The 23,731-nt window shown below is 36.8% G+C and overlaps 1 protein-coding gene across 10 annotated transcripts in view; it reads left to right on the forward strand.

Annotated features, from left to right (window-relative positions):
• The window catches only part of nhsl1a (NHS-like 1a), a 54,766-nt gene that overhangs the window by 22,379 nt on the left and 8,656 nt on the right, over positions 1–23,731 (forward strand). For 3 of the 10 annotated variants that reach the window (XM_048191513.1, XM_048191517.1, XM_048191520.1), the window contains exons 2-6: positions 17,916–18,068; positions 21,268–21,395; positions 21,962–22,036; positions 22,677–22,869; positions 23,505–23,636. In XM_048191513.1, coding sequence (XP_048047470.1) covers positions 17,916–18,068; positions 21,268–21,395; positions 21,962–22,036; positions 22,677–22,869; positions 23,505–23,636 — 681 coding nt within the window. Of the gene's footprint in view, positions 1–3,529; positions 4,506–15,073; positions 16,469–17,915; positions 18,069–21,267; positions 21,396–21,961; positions 22,037–22,676; positions 22,870–23,504; positions 23,637–23,731 lie in introns of those variants that run through there. The other 7 variants (XM_048191522.1, XM_048191512.1, XM_048191519.1 and 4 more) reach the window with 7 other exon arrangements.

Raw genomic sequence — 23,731 nt, forward strand, 5'->3', positions numbered from 1 at the left:
TTGTTCACCCATCCTGGGGCTCAACAAATTATCTGGACTTAGGCAGATACATTTGCTGGAGATAACTAAGTACAATACCCTTTCTGTCTGACTATCTGTTGGTCATACTGTATTTCACTCCCTGTCTAATTCTCATGTTTTCTACTCAAACAGCTGTGCAAGTGACTCAAGATAGGGAAGACTAGGGCTGATTATTTTTTTAGTAATTCATTTATTTAGATATTTGTTTAATTTATCTATTCATCTCAATCTTTGATATAAATTTCTTACATTTATATGCAGCAAATTAAAGTTGTTTTGAAATACAAATTACTCCTTAAAATTTTAAAGGTACACTATGTAACTTTTGTCCCTCTAGTGGTTAAAAAACAAAACTGCATGCATTTTTTGTGGAAGAACTTTGTTTTGTTTAAGCTTTGGCTCTGCATGCCGTAACTTTGTGGATGAATATGACCCTTCACAATAGATAAATCTCTGTTAGAGAGCTACATATATCTTTTTGATAAAGTACCTTACTCGTATGTTGAGTAATAAAGATGGCATCTCTGTGTCACTTTTACAACATTTCAAATCACTTAGTTATCACCATCTCCGAAAATCTAAACTAGTGTTGATTCTCAATTTATTTCGAACTCTGTGACTGTTGTGTTCTCTTTTTGCCAGCAGACTCTCATTCGTTCTGTATTTTTTTAAAACAGGTAGTTCCCGGACGTTTGAGATTTAGTGTGCTCCATGTCAACCTTTTTCGCTCATTGTGACAATTAACCTATGGCACTCCAAAACACACGTCAAAGTAGCCAGAGCAACTTTTCACTATTTACGGATATATTAAGACACGCATGGGTGAGTGAAGTATGTACGCAATTTCTAAAAATACTAAGGTCGACTATAGTGAATCAGGGTAAGACAAAAACATTTGGAAGAAGGATTGAAGATGTCCGGAGCCCTGCAGGAAAAAAATAGTAGGCTAAATCGTGCGCACAATTTATAAATCGAGGGAACGAATTAGTGAACCGTGCGCATGATTTAGCAAATCGAGGGAATGAAATAGTAAATAATGTGCACGATTTAGCAAATTGAGGGAAAGAAATAGTAAATGGTGTGCATGATTCAGCAAATCGAGGGAACGAAATAGTAAATCGTGCGCACGATTTAGCAAATCGAGGGAACGAAATAGTAAATCGTGCGCACGATTTAGCAAATCGAGGGAACGAAATAGTAAATCGTGCGCAAGATTTAGCAAATCGAGGGAATGAAATAGTAAATCGTGCACAAGATTTAGCAAATCGAGGGAACGGAATAGTAAATCGTGCGCACGATTTAGCAAATCGAGGGAACGGAATAGTAAATCGTGCGCACGATTTAGCAAATCGAGGGAACGGAATAGTAAATCGTGCACAAGATTTTGCAAATCGAGGGAACGAAATAGTAAATAATGTGCACGATTTTGCAAATCGAGGGAACGGAATAGTAAATCATGCACACGATTTAGCAAATCGAGGGAACGGAATAGTAAATCGTGCACACGATTTAGCAAATCGAGGAAACGAAATAGTAAATCGTGCACACGATTTAGCAAATCCAGGGAACGAAATAGTAAATCGTGAGCACGATTTAGCAAATCGAGGGAACGGAATAGTAAATCGTGCACAAGATTTTGCAAATCGAGGGAACGAAATAGTAAATAATGTGCACGATTTTGCAAATCGAGGGAACGAAATAGTAAATCGTGCGCACGATTTAGCAAATCGAGGGAACGGAATAGTAAATCGTGCGCACGATTTAGCAAATCGAGGGAACGGAATAGTAAATCGTGCACACGATTTAGCAAATCGAGGGAACGAAATAGTAAATCGTGCACAAGATTTTGCAAATTGAGGGAACGAAATAGTAAATCGTGCACACGATTTTGCAAATCCAGGGAACGAAATAGTAAATCGTGCACAAGATTTTGCAAATCGAGGGAACGAAATAGTAAATCGTGCACAAGATTTTGCAAATCGAGGGAACGAAATAGTAAATCGTGCACACGATTTAGCAAATCCAGGGAACGAAATAGTAAATCGTGCACAAGATTTTGCAAATCGAGGGAACGGAATAGTAAATCGTGCACACGATTTAGCAAATCGAGGGAACGAAATAGTAAATCGTGCACAAGATTTTGCAAATCGAGGGAACGAAATAGTAAATCGTGCACACGATTTAGCAAATCGAGGGAACGAAATAGTAAATCGTGCACAAGATTTTGCAAATCGAGGGAACGAAATAGTAAATCGTGCACACGATTTAGCAAATCCAGGGAACGAAATTACTAAATCGTGCGCACGATTTAGCAAATCGAGGGAACGAAATAGTAAATCGTGCACAAGATTTTGCAAATCGAGGGAACGAAATAGTAAATCGTGCACACGATTTAGCAAATCCAGGGAACGAAATTACTAAATCGTGCGCACGATTTAGCAAATCGAGGGAACGGAATAGTAAATCGTGCACAAGATTTTGCAAATCGAGGGAACGAAATAGTAAATAATGTGCACGATTTAGCAAATCGAGGGAACGGAATAGTAAATCGTGCGCACGATTTAGCAAATCGAGGGAACGGAATAGTAAATCGTGCACACGATTTAGCAAATCGAGGGAACGGAATAGTAAATCGTGCGCACGATTTAGCAAATCGAGGGAACGAAATAGTAAATCGTGCACAAGATTTTGCAAATCGAGGGAACGAAATAGTAAATCATGCACACGATTTAGCAAATCGAGGGAACGAAATAGTAAATCGTGCACACGATTTTGCAAATCGAGGGAACGAAATAGTAAATCGTGCGCACGATTTTGCAAATCGAGGGAACGAAATAGTAAATCGTGCACACGATTTAGCAAATCCAGGGAACGAAATTACTAAATCGTGCGCACGATTTAGCAAATCGAGGGAACGGAATAGTAAATCGTGCACAAGATTTTGCAAATCGAGGGAACGAAATAGTAAATAATGTGCACGATTTAGCAAATCGAGGGAACGGAATAGTAAATCGTGCGCACGATTTAGCAAATCGAGGGAACGGAATAGTAAATCGTGCACACGATTTAGCAAATCGAGGGAACGGAATAGTAAATCGTGCGCACGATTTAGCAAATCGAGGGAACGAAATAGTAAATCGTGCACAAGATTTTGCAAATCGAGGGAACGAAATAGTAAATCATGCACACGATTTAGCAAATCGAGGGAACGAAATAGTAAATCGTGCACACGATTTTGCAAATCGAGGGAACGAAATAGTAAATCGTGCGCACGATTTAGCAAATCGAGGGAACGAAATAGTAAATCATGCGCACGATTTAGCAAATCGAGGGAACGGAATAGTAAATCGTGCACAAGATTTTGCAAATTGAGGAAACGAAATAGTAAAGGGATCCAGGGATCGAATTAGTAAATTGTGCGCACAATTTACTTTGTTCCCCTGCATGTTATGTGCGGGGCTCCGTAATGATGTATTGGCTCATTGCTTAAATCTTGTTAATTCTGAACAAAAAAAGTTACATGGTATACCTTTAAATTACATGATAGGCTGCTGTAGTTACAACCTGCCCCACTACCAGTGTTGGGGAGGTGATTTGTGTTAAATATTTTTTTATACACTGTCCCATTTTAAAAAAGATTTGTAGTTACACAGTTTAAGTCGATGGGGAATGTAGTGTTACAACCTTCCTCATCTGCTCAGCCATGGCATTTCTATATTTAAGTGAATCTTTTGAGTTGTACCATCATTAGTTCAGCATTATTTTTCACCTTCTCCCAGGTGACCATCTGTAGTGCAAAGCCTGCCTTCAGCAGCACTTGGATGTGAAGGGATAATCCTGGTTTACAGATTAGATAAGGCAAGCTAACTTGAGTAGTGAAGTATTCCTTCACTCTAAAGCTTTAGGTAGTTAGTGAGAGGACAATAACATACTAGACTTGTTTTCTCTGATTCTTGAGACTAACCTTTGATCTTTTTGTTTATGGAGAACTTAAGATTTGCTCTTGCGGACATTTTCCATTTTCCGCATCATCTCTGGCATGATTAGTGACTTTTGGAGACTTAATATTTGTAGAGGTTTCTTTAGACGCCTATTTGTCTTGGCTCTGTGGAGATAAAAAGGAAAAGGATGGATGTGGGAACCTGTGGTTGAACATCCCAAACTGGACTTATGTTGGGATACTTTTGCATACAACAGGATGATTGCATACGTAGACTGCCTCTCCACCGAACCAGCTGGGAAATGCTGGAATAGGACCTACTATGAGGACGAAGATGAACTTCTTCCTCTGTATACTCGCAAACTGAACCTCCAGCCCAAGACGGAGGGCAGCCTTCGCCGGAGACTCCTCACCTCCAAAATTCACCAGCAGCAGGACGCCCTATGGGCACCCAGATCCTGGGCAGGACCACCAGCTCGAAAGAGCACCCAACTGCAGGGCCAGCCCAACTACACCTTCAGCCCGCCGTGCCACGATTGGAGAGGTAGCACTGAAAATATAGTTTGTTGTTGTTCATCAGAGTAGCATTTGTTTTGTAGCTTAAGTGCAAAAGCTGGTGCTCAATGATTAATTATCTCACTTTATAATTTCTGTTGGCATAACAAAGTGGCTGGTGGTATTAACAGGTGTTAAAACTTAACAGCTAGACCTTTGAAACTCTGATAAGTTTTGACAGGGTTTTGGTGGTGAATAGCTGAAGAGCAATGATTAAAGTATAGTTTAATGTGTTGGCCAGTTTGAAGGATGGTGTTTGAAGTCTGGTACAAGGCAGGCCATGACAAGACTAGCGTAGAGATACACAATAGCAGCTAGTGTTACCGAACTAAAGAGAGATTTCTAGATAATCTGCTCCATGAAGAGAATACAGAAATGTTCAAAGAACAGTTTAAGTTGTCTTTTAGCTATCTTGAGTTTAAAGGGATATTTCACTCTAAACTGCAAATTTGTCATCATTTACTCACCCTCATGTCATTATAAACCTGTATGGCTTCCTTTTTTAGTGCAATACAAAAGGAAAGATGTTGAATAATATACTGACGTTAAAGCTTCAAAAGCTTCATCTGACTCAAAAAATGATTATTTTATGAATCAGGCCAGTGTTATTTTAGTATTTATATACTATTATAGAATATTTATTATTTTGAATTAGCATTTCTTTTTATATTTTCAAAATAAATGTCAGTATTTATTAAGTTTTAGTAATTTCATGTGCTTTTGTAAGTTTTATTTTTTTATAGTAATTTTAGTGCTTGAGCTTAAACTTAATTTATTAGCTGCCAAGGCGACATTTCTAATTTTCATTTAAGTTTTTTAAGGTTAAGTATTTTATCTAATATTTATGTTCTATTTCAGCTTTCAGCTTTACTTCAATGAACAAAAATCAGTTTTAATAGTGTTAGTTAACAATAACAACACTGAATCAAGCATGTCTCAGAGTTAAGTTTTTCAGTGATTAACAACATAATTCTCTGTCTGTTTTTTACACTTCAGAAGACTTACATAGTTCAATATAGTTCACAAGTCATAAAGATCACTTTTATGATGCTTTTGTGTCCTTTTAAAGATTGAAACCTCCTGTCATCATTAATTGTAACTGCATTTTAAAAGATATTTTGACATGAGAGTGAGTAAACTATGACAGAATTTACAGATGAACTATTTCCAATCTGCATAGAATTACAGAATTACCTCTTACTGTAATTACAAACTGTACTTTTGCTCAGATTAAACCCAGTTACTTATAAGTCTTATCCAGAACTAAATATGGAGACATATTGCATGTAATATTAATCCTTTTTCGTTATATGCAGTCAGAGACTTAGCACAGGCTTGTTTAGAGGAGAGTTTTGTTTTGGGCCTTACATTGAGAGAAGAGTGTGTAATGTTGACTAAGCCTCAGGTTCTTGGCAGACGACATTGCTGATTTCTTAGGGCTGTTAAAATCTCATCCCATCCACCAGGCAAGCTGCTCCTTGCATCAATGGGCAGACAAAATCATATAGATGCCCTACAGTCCACTCCTGTCAATTCTCAAATCATGCTGGAGACCATGATCAGGTTTTACACAAACTTGTGGAAATCACACAGTTCAGGCGCTACTGTTATTAAAGCAAAAATATGATTGTAAATACTTAATATATTTACTTGTGTTGAGGCAGCCATTTGTTTTAAAATGCTTTGTTGGATTTAGCTTCTCTTCAGATGCACACTAGCACGCACTTATTTACCGAGGTGGCCTACAGTCCATACGGTGTGGTAAACACTTCTAATGCGGTCTAATTAATGTAATTACTTTCAAATAGGCTTTGTGCTACACACAGCTGCTCAGGGAAACACGTACATGACTCGCACACACAGACACAAGCACCTCTTTCTCCATGAATGTCACTACAATAGTACACTGACCTCCCTTCCTAGTGTTAGAATGTTTTTGTCATCATCAAGTTCCCATGAGACCCTACCTTCCCTCCTGTACTCTCCAATGTCAGTCCAGTAAAGGCTGAGATACTATGTAGTGCCACAAGATGGCACTATTCTTTTACATAGTGGATTCTTCTACAATTCAGTTTCATTATTTATTTTCAATTTGAATGTTAATTATCTTTTTTTAATTATCTTTCTGCAGATTACTGTCTTCCATATGATGAAAATAAATGGAAACTTAGGTTGTTAAGATATAAAATGTAATTAGTTAATTTACATTACTTTCCAAACTTTTTTGGTCAGTAAGATTTTTTTCTTTTCTTTTTTTCAGCATCATTACTCCAGTCTTCAGTGTCACATGATCCTTCAGAAATCATTCTAATATGCTGATTGGTGCTCAAGAAACATTTCTTATTATTATGAATGTTGAAAACAGCTTAATATTTTGTGAAAACTAATATATTTCTTAAGGTTTCTTTGATGAATGGAGTTCAAAAGAACAGTATTTAGTTAAAAAGGAATTTTTAAAAAGTATTTATTGTCCATTTTTGATCAATTTAATCACAGATGCCAAACTCTAGTGTGTGTGTGTGTTGTGTATGTGTGCATTTTTGTGATTTATGAGGACACAAATTTGTATAATGACATGGGTATTACACTGGTATTATGATGTAAACATGAAATATGAGGACATTTCATGAGTCCTCATGTAATTGAGAAGTGTGTCACTAAAGGTGCCATCGAGCATTTTTTTTACAAGATGTAATATAAGTCTAAGGTGTCCCCTGAATGTGTCTGTGAAGTTTCAGCTCAAAATACCCCATAGATTTTTTTTTATTAATTTTTTTAACTGCCTATTTTGGGGCATCATTAAATATGAGCCGATTTATGCTGTGCGGCCCCTTTAAATCTCGTGCTCTCTGCCCACGGAGCTCGCGCTTGCCTTAAACAGTGCCTAAACAAAGTTTACACAGCTAATATAATCCTCAAATGGATCTTTACAAAGTGTTCGTCATGCATGCGTCATGCATGCGTTGGATTATGTGAGTATTGTATACTGTTATATTGTTTACATTGATTCTGAATGAGTTTGATAGTGCTCCGTGGCTAACGGCTAATGCTACACTGTTGGAGAGATTTATAAAGAATGAAGTTGTGTTTATGCATTATACAGACTGCAAGTGTTTAAAAATGAAAATAACGACAGTCTTGTCTCCGTGAATACAGTAAGAAACGATGGTAACTTTAACCACATTTAACAGTACATTAGCAACATGCTAACAAAACATTTAGAAAGACAGTTTACAAATATCACTAAAAATATCATGATATCATGGATCATGTCAGTTATTATTGCTCCATCTGCCATTTTTCGCTATTGTTCTTGCTTGCTTACCTAGTCTGATGATTCAGCTGTGCACATCCAGACGTTCTGCCCTTGTCTAATGCCTTTCATAATGTTGGGAACATGGGCTGGCATATGCAAATATTGGGGGCGTACACCCCGACTGTTACGTAACAGTCGGTGTTATGTTGAGATTCGCCTGTTCTTCGGAGATCTTTTAAACAATGAGATTTATATAAGAAGGAGGAAACAATGGTGTTTGAGACTCACTGTATGTCTTTTCCATGTACTGAACTCTTGTTATTTAACTATGCCAAGATAAATTAAATTTTTCATTCGAGGGCACCTTTAACAGAAATGTATCATTTCTATAAAATGACTTCAAATGCAAAACATCTAAGATCAAAATGTTGATCAGTGTGGGATGTTTGGGAATGAGTCCAAACACGGTTGTCTCTCATGGCTGCAAAAGCAGTGTCTACAAATTTTGACTTGATTTGCTAATATGGCTCATAAAAATGGCCATTACAAATCTCTGATGGACAGATTTATGCAATACATACAGGAAATCATAAAACATTTTTAAAAAATTAACATGAAACACCATTTAGTACTCAATGAGATGAGAATAACAGAGAATGGTTTCTTTATGTCAGGTAGTAAAAATACCATCCCAAATCCCAATATGGGCTCAGTGGTCTCTGCTGATGTGCTATAGGGGATCACATTTCTCATTGTGCTGGAGCTGGCCCAGTTTTCTGACACAGATATTGGCACAGTTTGTAGCCGATGCTGGGGCAGACATGTTACAGATCAATACGCCACATATGTCTGGGCAGACAAAGTGAGCAGAGTGGCTAGCTGCTGTATTATTTATCAGGCCAGTGTCTGGGTGGGACTCGTGTGATATTTTAATGCCCCTCACTTAGAAATCTGAATGTCTGTTCTTCTCTGCTGTTATTTAAAGAAGAGAAATACTTCATAGAAAGAGATATCATTGTCTGTCTAAATAGATGAATATATATATATATATATATATATATATATATATATATATAATCTGTAATTACATTTTTCTCAACATGCTTCAAATGAAATCACTGTATATTTTAATATAAAGAATAATATTACTTATCACCCTCCATGCATTTCCTCTATACACTGAGGGGGGTACTTATGACATAAGCAAGTAAGAAACCACATAGTAGCATCATTAAAATCACCCAGAATACCTTAGCAATCACATGGGAACACCCTGGGAATGACCTAGAATCTCCTAGCATCATGGTGGTTTTCATGAAGTTTTTCACAGGCAAGCACCACTCACACTCGGACAATGTAAAAAAAAATTCTATCCGATCAGATGCAATATAAAGTGCATCCTTAAAAAGGCAACTAAATGTTTTTGTATTGCGAGAGAATGATTGGTCCGTATTGCTTGAATACAGGTGATGGTGTTTTATGAGCATGTTGTTTGTATAGTTAGGCTTTTATTTGGGCTTGTTTGCTTTGTGCTGACCCAAGAGTTTCTTTATGTTGGGAGCCAGTGTCCAGATCTCACTGGCTTACAGCTAGAGGTGAACCTGTGGGTCTACAGTGACGCTGACCTTCTTGCTATCACAGAAGCAATCTTTGCTTAGTTCAGTAAATGACACATGACATTGTCTTTGATAAGCACAGCAAATATTTGAAGCTTGACATGCAAGTCAGTTTATGTATTGCATTCAATGGAAACATTGAAAGAAGCATTTACACATCAAGTGCCCTTGTAAAATCAGCAGTTCCTCTTCACATTCCCCACTCAGGCAAATTGTGTGTGGGCCTTGTTGATTCAAAATCAAGACGAGATGTAGTGCCCTTGCAAGCCCTTGATGGATTTTTTTCACTTAATTCACACACAGCTACCCTAGTAACTGCAACCAGGTCATGTAAGAGTCAGGCACATGGGCTTTTATTTTGTGAAATAACCAGAGAAAGAGCTCCAGTCTCCTACAGACTCAGATTCTCTTGCATACTGTTTATTTTGTGTCCATGTAACCTCTGCAATCTTTTTAATGTTTTAATTTTATTGCCATCTGTACTTTGTAATTATCATGAATGTTATCACGATAATATTATTGTGTATTTAGATGATCATAAATAGTCACTCACCCATTAATAAAGTCAGTTAAAGGGATAGTTCACCCAAAAATGAAAATAATCCCATAATTTACTCACACTCAGGACATCCTATATGACTTCCTTCTTCTTCTCCTGGCTCTTCCAAGCTTTATAATGGTAGTTAATGGTACCATTTTTTGAAAACAAAAAAAAGTGCATTCATCCATCATAAAAGTAATCCATGGCTCCGGGGGGCTAATTAAGTGTGATAAAGTATAATAACTGGCTTCCGATAACGACCATACGCGAATCTAGTTCCGGTGGAAGAGTGACCTCTGACCCTATGTATGACATATTGATGAATGCGGAAGCTCAGAGGAAAGAGCGAAACAAAACACTGATCAAGAATTAAAAGTCTAAAACTAGATTTTTTTAAAGAGAAATGTTGCAGAAGCTTTATTGGCAGTATGTGTTTAAACCGCGAGAGGCGTCTACTCTTTCATGAATGCGTGGACGGCCGTTACTGGAAGTTTGTGATTACAGTTTATAAAGTTAAAATTATGGATATTTTTCTTACAAAAAAGCATCGCTTTGCTTTAGAAGGCCTTTATTAACCTCCTGGAGCCATACTGATTACTTTTATGATGGATGGATGGATGCACTTTTTTCTTTTTTGGACTTTAAAAAAATGGTACCATTCACTCCCATTATAAATCTTGAAAGAGCCAGGATATTTTTGATATAACTCCGATTGTGTTTGGCTGAAAGAAGAAAGTCATATACACCTAGGAATGCTTGAGTAAATTATGGGATAGTTTTCATGTTTGGTTGAACTATCCCTTTAAGAGAGGCTGTGTTACACTGCCTCAAGTGGCTTATTGCTTTCATAAAATGGTGGCAGGAACAATATAATCAGTTCTTCCACCAAGTAATGCAGTCCATTAGCTTAACTGCAGGCTGTTTATGTAGGTACTTGAATGTTGAGTCACACATGCAAATATTAGCTATTTTGCAGTTTAGAGGCAAAACTGTAAATTTAAATGTAATGGCCTTTCTGAGGATAAAAGCATTTAAACAGTCAAATAAACTCCATTAGCACAATACTAGGTGCTTGCCAGGGCTGTTTCTATGCAGTTGCTAATGTGTTCGTTGCTATGCAGTTACTAGGGTACACTAGGTGATTGGAAGAGCATTGCTAGACAGTTGCTAGGGTGTTCAGCTAGGTGGTTTCTTACTGGCTCAAGTTACAAGGACCTGTCTACAAGTTTGTAAGCTATTTTTGTCCCAACACTGCAAACACTTTTCTTAGTATTTTTGTTACTTTTCCTTTACAAATATCTAAACATTCTTAAATCATGATTACTCGAGAAGCAAAATGGCTTGAGATTTTAAGATATAAAGAGATATATGTGTTCTTTTCTGAAAATTTACGCTTAAAACAATAAAAAAATATGTGCCAATGGGGTCAGAAAACAATCTTTATTCAAAAGGGAAAGCAAGGGGTTTTTATCTTACTCTAAGCAAAAATCGAATCTAATCTAATAATATACAACAAAACTTAATATATTATGTTATTTTACTTCTGTAAAAAGTAAAATGATGTAAAATGTGTCTTGAGTAAGATTTTTTTTTTTTTTGCATATACGACTTATATTCTTCATTGCAAGTCTATGAGATTTTTTTGTTTTTGCCCACTAGATGAAAAACGTATGCCTGATCACTTAGAAAAGTAATAGTTCACTCCTCATGATTTGAGTTATCATTCATGTCCGCTTGTCTGTGTCAGTTGCTCATGAACAATGAGAATTATGGTATATTTTCTTTTTCTTATTATTTTTTTATATTATGTCCACCTGTACCTCGTAACTTGACACTAGATGACATTATGCAGTGATGGCTGATTCATAAAACATATTAATATCAGTTTCAGGAAGCATCAGCATTTTTTATAAAGTATTTTTACATTGTGATCAATGCTCACATACTCATTTTATACTGTTAATTCTGTCCAGTTATCCTGAATGCTTGTTTTTACCAGTCATATGTGGGCAGAGGCTGTTAACCTGGTGACTACAAACACGGGACTGAGTGGGTCAATTGTGTGGACCGTAGCATGCAGGACGAATGATAAGGGCTGTTGTGCAGGTGTGGGCAGGCCTCACGTGACTCGCTCAGTCACTGAAGTACCCTCTCTTTCCTCTACTGTTGCTAGGGGACTCGTTTTTGGATTCTCTCTAATCAGATATGTTTTTGAGCACTATGAAGGGAACATACTCGGTGTGATGGCTGCTTTGATTAAAGGTGATAGAACAGACTAACCTTTTCAACTACTATTATCTCTCTTATGAATACATGAATATGAGAGTGATTGCGGTGAATATTTATTTGCATTTGTTAAGGCTGTTTAATCAGGGCATAAACATCAAGATGGATGATTCTTATTCAAGATTTAATAGTTATTGCTATTGAAACCTTTCAGACTTGAAAAAAATACTGAGGATCTTGCTCTTCTGATCTCCAGTACAAAAAACGCATATGCAAAAACATCATGGATTTTAAATAGGGATACACCAATATGTAAATTGTCACATGATAACAGATAATTCCTTGAAGCAGATAACAGATAGGACAAAATATAACTTTCACAGTGTTACAGGTGCATAACGTCCTTGCACATTTGAACTAGTTTTTTGTACCTTATACATACAGTGCAAAGCCTGTCTACGAGCCCATTCCTCATTAAAGTTCAAGTGTTTCTTCCTTTTTCCTTCCTCTCTTTTGTAGTATACTACGTTTTTCTGTCTGTCTGGCATTTTAACACAGCGACACACAATAGCTGAGATGTCTTTGAGGGAGTCCACACACTGCTGGAGTTTTGTTCTGAATCCCCATTCTGTCTCATTATGGTCCTATTCATTTCTATTGTATCAGCACAAATGCAGCATTAAAATCCCAACTGGACTATGGTTTGTATATTGGTGCAGGTAATTAAAAGTTGTATTCTGTACTCAATTTGCCATATGTTCTTTGGGTATATGGTGAGTGAAAAACAACATTGCATTTTATAGGGGTTTATTAGTTTAGCTGTTGTTGGTCTCTTTAGGCCTGTGTTTAATGGGCATTTCTTTTGGCCCTCTAGCTGCTTTACATGGAGCGGTTTGTCTTCTTTAGTTAATGTCTTGTCTGGGACATGGGAAGGAGAAGTGCTATAGTTTATGTGTGTGTATATGAGTTTTTGTGTTTCAGGACTGGTAGTGCTGGAAACCACTAAACACAATAGGATCAGTCATGCAGAAAGTTTTTTAGCATTTTAGGAGGCTGTTCCCCAATCTCATTATGAGTGTGCCCTTTAGCTGCGCCAGGGTGTGCCAACGGAATACACAACATTAACCATGAAAAAGACAAGCAAAGCAGCTTTAGAATCAGTAGTTACAACTAGTATAATGAATCAAGAATTTAGTTTTGTTTTCCTCTTCAATATCATTACCAAATGATGTTCATTTAACGCTTCTCTCAGGAACATTTTTCTTCCGGTGTACACCGAACACTGTATTAAAATACTCTTTGTGGTACCAAAACACCACTACTGTATCTACAGCATATTACATTCAGCATTACCAGAATAGTCTGATTCCTGAATGAATAAGTCAACTGATGGCCATTTTTTTTGTGAATCAAACAAGTACAACTTACAACTTTCTGTTATATTGTATTTAAGACTTAAATGTTAGTTCACCCAAAAATGAAAATTCTGTCATTAATTACTCACCCTCATGTTGTTCGTTCCACACCCGTAAGACCTTCGTTCATCTTTGGAACACAATTTAAGATATTTTTGATAAAATCCGATGCTCAGTGAGGCCTGCATTGCCAGCAAGACAATTAACACTTTCAATGCCCAGAAAGACATATTTAAAACAGTTCATGTGACTACAGTGGTTCAACCTTAATGTTATGAAGCAACGAGAATACTTTTTGTGTGCCAAAAAAAACAAAAACAAAATAATGACTTTATTCAACAATATCTAGTGATGGGTGATTTCAAAACACTGCTTCATGAAGCTTTGAAGCTTTACGAAGCTTTTGTTTCGAATCAGTGGTTCGAAGCGTGTATCAAACTGCCAAAGTCACGTGATTTCAGTAAACGAGGCTTCGTTAAGTCATAAGTGTTTCAAAATTTCAATGGTTGACCACTGGGGGGCGTGACGTTGGCAGTTTTATACGTGCTCCGAACCACTGATTCGAAACAAAAGATTCGTAAAGCTTCAAAGCTTCATGAAGCAGTGTTTTGAAATAGCCTATCACTAGATTTTGTTGAATAAAGTCGTTATTTTGTTTTTTTGGCACACAAAAAGTATTCTCGTCGCTTCATAACATTAAGGTTGAACCACTGTAGTCACATGAACTGTTTTAAATATGTCTTTCTGGGCATTTGAAAGTGTTAATTGTCTTGCTGGCAATGGAGGCCTCACTGAGCCATTGGATTTTATAAAAATATCTTAATTTTTTTTCCAAAGATGAACGAAGGTCTTACAGGTGTGGAACGACAAAAATTTATGATTTTTGGGTGAACTAACCTTTAAGTGTAGTTTGGTTGCTCATATGACAAAATGTAGTTAAATATTTTTTGAATAAAATGTTTGACCACATTTTTTTATTATTATTTTGTACTATTATTTTGCAGTTAAGACCAGTTTTTGGATTGCCATACTGCCCCACAATGTCTAATTAAATGAAAATTAATTTCTTAATGCATGTTCTAGATCTTATTGTGAACAATTATCCATAAATAAAAAAAAAAATCCCTCATAATTTTTTATCAAAATGACCTTCTGGAGAAATGTACAGCATGCCAGATTTTTCCAACCATTTAGTGCACTTAAACCCGCCACTACAATCCACTGTGAGCTCGCATTCAGCTGATCTGCCTCCATCCAATCAACAACCGATGGACAAAACCAAGTCCAGCCCTAATTTTTTTCATTTTCGATAATCTGTTTAAATGTATAATACAGAAAAAAAGATAGTTCATTACTTCTGTTTCATCGCAACTTTAAACACACCATTTACTTATTAATTATTGATCATCTGTTCATCTCAATAGTTGGCACTGGAATTCCATTCTGTTTTTCAAATATTTATTCCTCAAAATAATTATAAGAATCATTCATGGAACTGTTACAGAACTAGAAAGAGGAACCAAAACCAGAATAATTAAATTCACATTACAGCATACAAAAATGGCTGCTATATTTTGAAATAATTTTGCACAATATTTACTTGAAGATTTGCCCTAAAATTAAAAGTGGTTTATCTATTTACAAGGCTTTCAGTAGACTTGAATTTGACATTACAGGGAACTACTAAACCTATTTATTAGCTAAGAGAGCAATAAACATTTTTACCACTGCTGTAAAATCTCTTACAAACGGATACAGCATGCTTCATATTTTTGTTCTCCATTCTTATCCATAAAGTGCTTAAAAACAGGGACAGACATTTGCTGTGAGTGGTCGTCATGCTCTATATGATGGTCAGCAAGTTGGATCAGTGTCAATGCATCATGGCCATCTGTGTCATCTTAGTTTCCTATGGTGAACAGAGGGCTCTAATTTACAGCATCACTGATTGGCACACCAGAATTGGTAAATATGAGGTTATAATCTTCTTTGCTCAAGACACCAAACTGTCTGAACTTACCATGCCTTCTCTCATGACAATGTCATAGACATACAGTGATATCGAAAACCAGCTGTGAGTCATGTGAACTGAATCTAAATGTAGTTCTGACCAACCTCACGTGTGAAAATGCTGAGTGGCCATTCAAGGTTCATTAGAAAGAAAAAAAAGGATCGCAAGAGGGAGAAAGAAATTACACTTGCTTCAACACTAATGAAATACTGCAGCAGTGAGTCCCTAAATAGGAGCTGGGTGGGTAACCACCACCTTAATCTCTGCTGAATAGTCTAGGATCCTTTTCAAACTCGTCCTGGGCCCCCCATCTCAAAAGAAAAAAGGACAGAGAAAAAGGAGGAGTGGCAGGGGCTGCAGCGGTGTAAAGAAACACAATAGGCTGATTGTCAGTGATCCATAGTGTATGGCACGGATCCAAGTTGGTTATACCTCCACAGCAAGGCAAGGTGAGAGAGCCTTAAACCTATGCAATGCGACAGAGAGACGTGCACTATAGCTAGAGACACAAGGAGGGGAGGAGAGACACACAATTAATAGATGGACGCCGAGAGAGAGAGAGAGAGAGAGAGAATAACTCAAACAGCAACTGAATATCCTCTGGGGTGGGCAAATGTGTGTGAGAGAGAGTGTGATGGAGAAAGAGAGAGAGATAGAAGAGGAGGGGGAGTGTTGCATGCTGTGCCAGTCAGCGTAAAATGAGTAAAGAAAGAGTGTCGTATGGGTAGTGCCGTTTTTCCTCCTTTCTCTTTCTCTTCACACTCACTCGCTCCAATGGTGGACTAATACATCCTTATGCGCGTATCTCTCAGGGGATCGATCGTCTGTCACAATGGTGTTCATCGGGACCACTCTTAAATCTGTCATTAAGTACTTCAAAAAGAAGGGTAAGCTCCTCAAATCATGTACCGTGCCGTTTTGGGTTTCTCTTATCACTCGTGCAGCTCAAGGTCAAGTAGACTCAAGTAGTTTGGGGTGTGGGGTTATTCATCACTGCTGCTGTGGTTGCATGCATCTGATTCGGAGCGCTGTGCTACATTTGTTTGCGAGTTTCTTTTTATAGTGGGGCATCAGTCTCTTATAGTGACCTTGTTCTGCAATTTCGAGTGATTTTTATTGGTGATGTAAAGCTCTGATACCCTGTTTTGTTCAATTTTAATATATTTTACTTTGAGTGTTCACCAAATGATGTAGATTATTTTAATTATATTTAGAGAGATATGTTTAATTTCAATTATATATGATTATGATATCCATTTTATTTTTTTTATTTCATATATGATTTGTTATTATGAATTATTATAGATATAACTGTAAAAAATTAATGTTGTACAGTAAAGTTTAGATTACACTATTACTGATCTTATTTACACATTTCATTTAGCCTTAAGGTATTTTCCAACAGAGCCATTGACTTTTTGGTGGACTAGTGAAATCTATGTATTTTAAGCTCATGACCTAGTACTCTCGCATGACTTCTTGCACTCGAGGAAACTATGATTGTGAATAATCTATAATCACTGGCATACATTTTTTCTGGGTAAAAAAATGCATTGATATGGCTGACCTGGTTAATCTTACCCAGAGGAACTTGGCATAATTGATCATGTAATCTGGGTTGTCAAGGCACCAGCCAAAGACAAGCATGTCCCCAGTGTCTTTAGACGCAGTGGCGTAGAAGTGTTTGATTGGCCAGGCCCCTCGTGCAGTTTTTCATGTAATCTCTCTGAGGGAGCATAAGAACCCACACATGACTGCAGCTCCCAAATCTATCTCATGTGCCCAGCAGCTGTTTTTCTTTCTGTCTGAATTGTATCTCTTTCTGCTGACATCTGAGTTGATTAGAGTTAAAACTAAATTTAAATTTCTGTCAATAATCCAATAATTATTTTATTGTTATGGCCAATATTAAAATTGGCCCCTAAAAGACAATGTTATTCTAGATTATGCTGTGGAAGAGACATGCATTCCTGGTCACATAGGTTGTGTCCCCAACAAGCATCTTGACTATCTTAACTAGCATTTCCATGGTCAGCTACTGTAGCTTCACCACAGAGACATTGTTGGCCATGGTCTGCCAATTAAACCAACATAAACCAACCTGGAAGCCATCATGGAAGTTGATTCTGGTTTTTCCAGCAGGGTAGAGCAACAAAAACATTTAGTTTTTTATTAATAACATCAGTTATTTAGGAGGAAAACACTGTAAATCTTTTCATATCTACCAGTCTACTAATAATCCCAAATAGGATTATTGCATTTTTACACAAACCACTGACCTTCTTCCTTTAAGCATGTCGAATTTGAATGTGTCCTTGTTTCTTTTCCTTATAGCGGTGTCCAGTCTTGATGAGGAGAGCAAGTGGTCGGTGCACTACACAGCCTCCTGGCACCAACAGGAGAATGTCTTCCTGCCAGGGTCCAGACCAGCCTGCGTCGAGGACCTTCACCGCCAGGCCAAAGTCAACCTGAAAACAGTCCTCAGAGGTCAGAGACAAAGGCAACAGTACTTTTCTTCTTTAAAATGTAAAACACAATTATAATATTCTGAACACTACAGCATATGATTAGTAATTTCATCAGAAATCCCATATAAGATTCAGAATTGCTTCATATAATCAGCAAATACAAAATGCCCTTCAGAGGAATATCTAATTTCTGTTACAAACCATTATAATGAAGATAACATTACCGCTGTGCAGAAAGTTCTCTTACCCAACCATTACTAATTTTAAAGTCAGCATGAAATTGAAGTTGCCACAGTCTTTTCTTCCCTATTGTGACATATATCCAAGTGAAGCAGCTTCTGGAATGAGAAAAATATAGAGTGGGATTTGATTTTGTTTTTTGGGAATTGATTGGATCATAGGATGGATTGTGAATTATGTTTCACATTGTTTCTGAATCTTCCTGGTTTTAAATTTTTGGTTTCTGGTTCATGTTACTTTGTATCAATAAACCCCCCACAGGGAGCTCCTGTAGAGCCTAATGGCATATGTCCTCATCATTTGACCTTCTTCTGCTGAACAACATCACTTCCTTTTGTATTTGGAAACCAGATACATTTCACTTTCATGACTCTTCTTAAATTCATTCATTTGACCTTGTTGTTGCCTTAATAACAAGTCCTCTGAGGTGTTCTAGAATGCTAATATACCGGTGTCTGTTTGTGAGCTGTCTTGGCCCCAGCGGGGGCAGCAGGTGGCACACCAAATGTCTGTTTTCCCTCTTTTCCCAGTGAGTTTTGGCAGGGTCATGGCTGTTTTGTGTGTGTGTGTGTGTTTTTTTTTTTTTTTTTTTTTTATATTTAATATATATATATTTTTTTTTTAAATCTCATTTCCATTCATTGACCACCCACACCACAGCTTTTGAATGATTTTCCTCTCACACTCTGAATCACAATGTGACAATTAAGAGTCTACTCAGCTACTGCAGCTATACAATAATCTCTCCGTACCAACATTATAGATTTTGGAAACTGATTGATAACCATGTAAAAATACCTTCACCATCATGTCACTACAAACCTTGTCTAATTTTTTTTCCTTCCAATGAAGATCAGCACAAAATGATATGTTTTGATAATTGAACAAAGACTGATTTAGTGAGATGAAAGTTTGTCATATGGGATTGGAACAGCAGAGTTTTCCTTTCTTTTTTGCTGATTTGCTGGTTTAATGCCTTCTTAGATGGCGGACAAAGCTGCTTATAGAAACAAACTACAGGTTAAAGTATTTGTTATGCCAATAATCTGTTGTTTGTGCATGTTGCCTGCAGTAAGATGAGAAGTGAGAGGTAAAGTGAAAGATTTGAGGTGAGAGCACAAGTCAAGTCCTCTCAGTTATAGGATTAATACAATATCCCTCACACATGCTCTCTCTCTCGCTCTCTCTCTCTCTCTCTCTGTCTATCCTTCACTCCTTGAGCTACTAATATATTAACCTGCACTAGCCTATGCTCACTAATCACAGCTTAAAATGCGCTGATAATTATAGTTGTTGACTTCAATGGAGTTTAAATAAGTAGCACTCTGTGAAGTAATATTATTAGCCGCCTAAAACAAACCAACACACTTATATACAATAATAATGTACTTCTGACACTATGCAGCATGAGAAACACAAAGCTTATTCCAGGGTTTATGATGATTCATTGTGCTTTAAACATTTATGCAATTTAAATAAGTAATCTAAATGCCTCTGTCCAGTACTGTATGTGTAAGACATATATTTATATACTTTAAGAATGCAGGCTAAGCTGTTCCTACTTGCATTATATGTCTTTTGTAAGCTTGCTTACTGAACTGTATAATCACCTGGTCAGTGCCACATATATGTTATGTTTAACACAGACATTTACATTGAATTTATATACAGCATGTAGTAACTGAAATTTGATTGCCATGAAAAAAAGAATCCGTTTATATCCTGAAGTAATCAGTTTTTCTTCGGTTAAAATACAGAATGCAAATGTAGGACTAAAGCTTTGCTGTGCTTACATATTATAGATTTTAAGACACTAACCAGCTGAGATACTGTATATCATGCATTTTGTGCATACTGCAAACTACACTGGATGAGGTGTCATGTCTTTTCATGAGCTACTGCAGGAAGGATTAGCTGATTAAATTGAGCTCTGCAAAAAGACAAGAGAGAGAGAGAGAGAGAGAGAGGATCATAGTGTTTCTCAGCAGGCTCTCATTATGAAGGTGCCAGAGGAGGTGATCAGCTAAAATAAATGGATATGTCAGTGGCATTAGGTGGAGGTGGAGACCCCCTGCTCTCAGGCCATTCATAACCGACAGTCAGATCTGACATATTCAGGTTAAACTCTTAGTCCTACAGTAAAAACTGGCACTACTTTTATTTGACTGGAGGTCTTATTGAATCCAATCAATCAATCAATCAATCAATCAATCAATCAATCAATCTATCTATCTATCTATCTATCTATCTATCTATCTATCTATCTATCTATCTATCTATCTATCTATCTATCTATCTATCTATCTATCTATCTATCTATCTATCTATCTATCTATCTATCTACCTACCTACCTACCTACCTACCTACCTACCTACCTACCTGTAATAGAGCATAAGCCCACTGTCTATCAGTCTGTAATTGCCCTCTCTCTGCACTGAGGGCAAAAGGACACTGTAGCTCTGCAGTGGTTCAGTAAATGCTGAGCATGATATAAGAGTCATCAGCCTTTATGTGAAACTGAAATGTCTTCTTTGCAGTGTGTTTATCGGGATGCATTCTATGCCAGCCAAAAGTACTTTAATCATTCTCAATTGCTCACTTAAAAAAAAAAAAAAAAAACATATTTAAATAAATTCTTTTGATAAAACATTTTATTTAAATTCTTTTGGTGAGTAGTCAGCCGTTTCTTCCTTCCAAATGGAGAACATGTTCTGCAGTTATTTTTTTCTGAAGACGTATTTTTACATTTACTTTTTATTGCTTCATTTAGTTCTCGACAGGATGATTTTAAGGAAATAAATATTTGATTTATAGCCTCTTTGATTAATAAAATGTTTAAACAGTCTGTGCACAACCATGTAACATGAATTGACATGTAAATGCTTGCTATAGGCCTGTGATCTGTGTTAAATGATCTCTACATACTCATTACCACAACAAATTGCTCATGATTGGATGGTTATGCTTGCCTCTCCAGAGTGCGACAAGCTCAGGAAAGATGGCTTCCGCAGCTCCCAGTACTACTCCCAAAGCCCTGCCTTCTCTGCAGCCAGCCTATGTGAGAGTGTGCACCTGGATGAGGAGAAGAGGGAGAAGAAAAAGAAGGTAAGCGTGACCTTAACATATATATATTGCCACTGTCCTTACCTTTGCATTCACATGTATGCTGTTGCTAGAAAAAGAACAGCAACTATTTTTATGTTTGTAATATGCAGTAATGTTGTTTATAATCAATTTCAACATATTATTACAAAAATCCTGTTGGTGGAAATAGCTTTTAATTATGTAGTCCAAGTTGACATTCAGGTATACAAATCTGAAATTGAGTGGATTGACATGACAATGAAAACAAGCTCTTAATTCAAAAGAAATTATTTCTTTAGATGTTAAATTTGTATAATGAGAGCTAAATATGCTCATATGTGCATGAAACAGACAAAGGCCTGGTTTCTCCTAAATACTCAACTGAACATGTTTTGGGTGTCTTGTTTTGCACTGCCCCCTAGTGGCTAAATGCATGCTAGCAATGTTTTCGGTATCTAATACAATCAATTATCAAACTAGAAAGTATTTGTTCCACATTCTGTAATACTAAAAAAAAAAAGTAGTGTCCTACTTCATTTGATGTTGTTTTGTTCCTTTATTTTCAAATTTTCTTTCCTCTCCTCAAGCGGTTTAAAGTCCTAGACTGCCTATCACAGTCTTGCCTCTCTCTCTGCTGTCATTTGAGATCTTGGAAAAGAAAGGTACTGCTCTCACTGCAGTTGCTAGTCAGTGGTAGCACTGTGCTGTATGAAGGTTGGCTTCAGATCCTGACAAGTCTTTATAGCATCTTCATACAGAACCTACTAGCGCTAGTCACCCGCTGTGAGCGTGTTTCCCCCTCAACAACTTAGAGGCAATAAGTATAGTAGTAGATTACACAAATTAGACATAATTAACACAGAATTAGATGTGTATTTCCCTCAAGCAATTTTGCGAATTTTTTTAAGGCAAAGCTGAACAAAAGAATGTCTAATTTGTCTTTTTGGCAATGGAAAAAAAAAAAAAGAAAAAAAATGGAGTATGGAGTATCTAGACACATTATGGTTGAAAACACTGACTGTAACACTGATCTCAAATTAGCATGAATAATTTAGAGAGCAGCTCTCCTCCATTCAGGGCTCCCCTAGGCTTATTGCTAAGAGAAATATTTCAGTCAGCCGATGTTCCTGGAGGGAAATGCACTCCAAGAGTCTTTTTAACTCTGCTCTCTTTGGAAAGAACTTAATTGAAATAACAGTAGAAATGACCAAGTATCAGACAATACCTATCCCTGGGCATTGGCTAGGCTATCATTCAGAGAATCCTGACCTCACTAAATCAGTCTGTTTGTGTTGTGTTCAGGCTTCAGATTCACTTAATGAGGAGGAGAAGCTTGTGTACTCAATGCCGCCTCAGACCCCTTTGCTGGATCACGGCTCTGACATGGACATCCAGAGAAGCTGGACCAACTGTCTACCTTTGCCTACTCCTGAGGAGAAAATGAGACTACAGGCTCAGTCGGTGGCCACTGATATCATTCCTATCAACATTACAGGTACCACCATTGTTAAATCATAAAATATATCACTTGCAATAAGCTTGAGGTTTTTAGAGCAGTGACTTTAACTTTTAAACTTTAACTCATATTTTTTTCCAGTAAATACTTATTTTATGAGAGGAATTTATGACAGGTTTAAGATTAGGTTCCTCTAATTATTTCAGTTCTTCTCAGCTGCAATTAGGGATGCACCAATATTAAAACTGGCCAATATCAACATGCCAACAACTGTTTTCACACTATACATGGCAATATTCAAGTACTATTTTGTCTTAAAGAATTTGAAATAAAATTAAAAAATAAAATTCATAATTTAAATGCAACAAGTGAATTTAGGCATCACAACAATATAATGTACAATAAGTAAAATAGATATTCAGTTCTGAACAGTGTTATTAAATTATTAGTGTTTATATGAGCGTTAGATGACAGGAAAATGTAATCTAAAAGTAAAAATAAGGAAAATGAGCATGCACAATTAAATATTTACCAATATATACCCAAAATGAACAAATACTGATCAATACATTTTTCTGTAATATTTGTAAATATATTGTGCATCCCTAACTACAGTATAGTGCTGTGAACTCTGCATGAGGCATGTCATTATTTCTCTGTTCTTACATCTTTAGGTGAGAACTTTGACCGCCAGGCTAGTTTCCGTCGCTCCTTAGCAAACACTGATACCATAATAAGAAGACCCAAGAGGGTGCAAAGAAGAAAGACAATAACAGGAGTTCCTGACAACATCCACACTGAATTAGGTATGATTCCTATTAATTGTTGCATTCAAATATGATGCCCTATTCTCAACCAAATTAAAGTTGCACTCAGTATGTTTTCCCACATTATGTTTTAC

This window comes from Megalobrama amblycephala, linkage group LG5 (genome assembly GCF_018812025.1).
Source record: "Megalobrama amblycephala isolate DHTTF-2021 linkage group LG5, ASM1881202v1, whole genome shotgun sequence".
Taxonomy (NCBI): Eukaryota; Metazoa; Chordata; class Actinopteri; order Cypriniformes; family Xenocyprididae; genus Megalobrama; species Megalobrama amblycephala.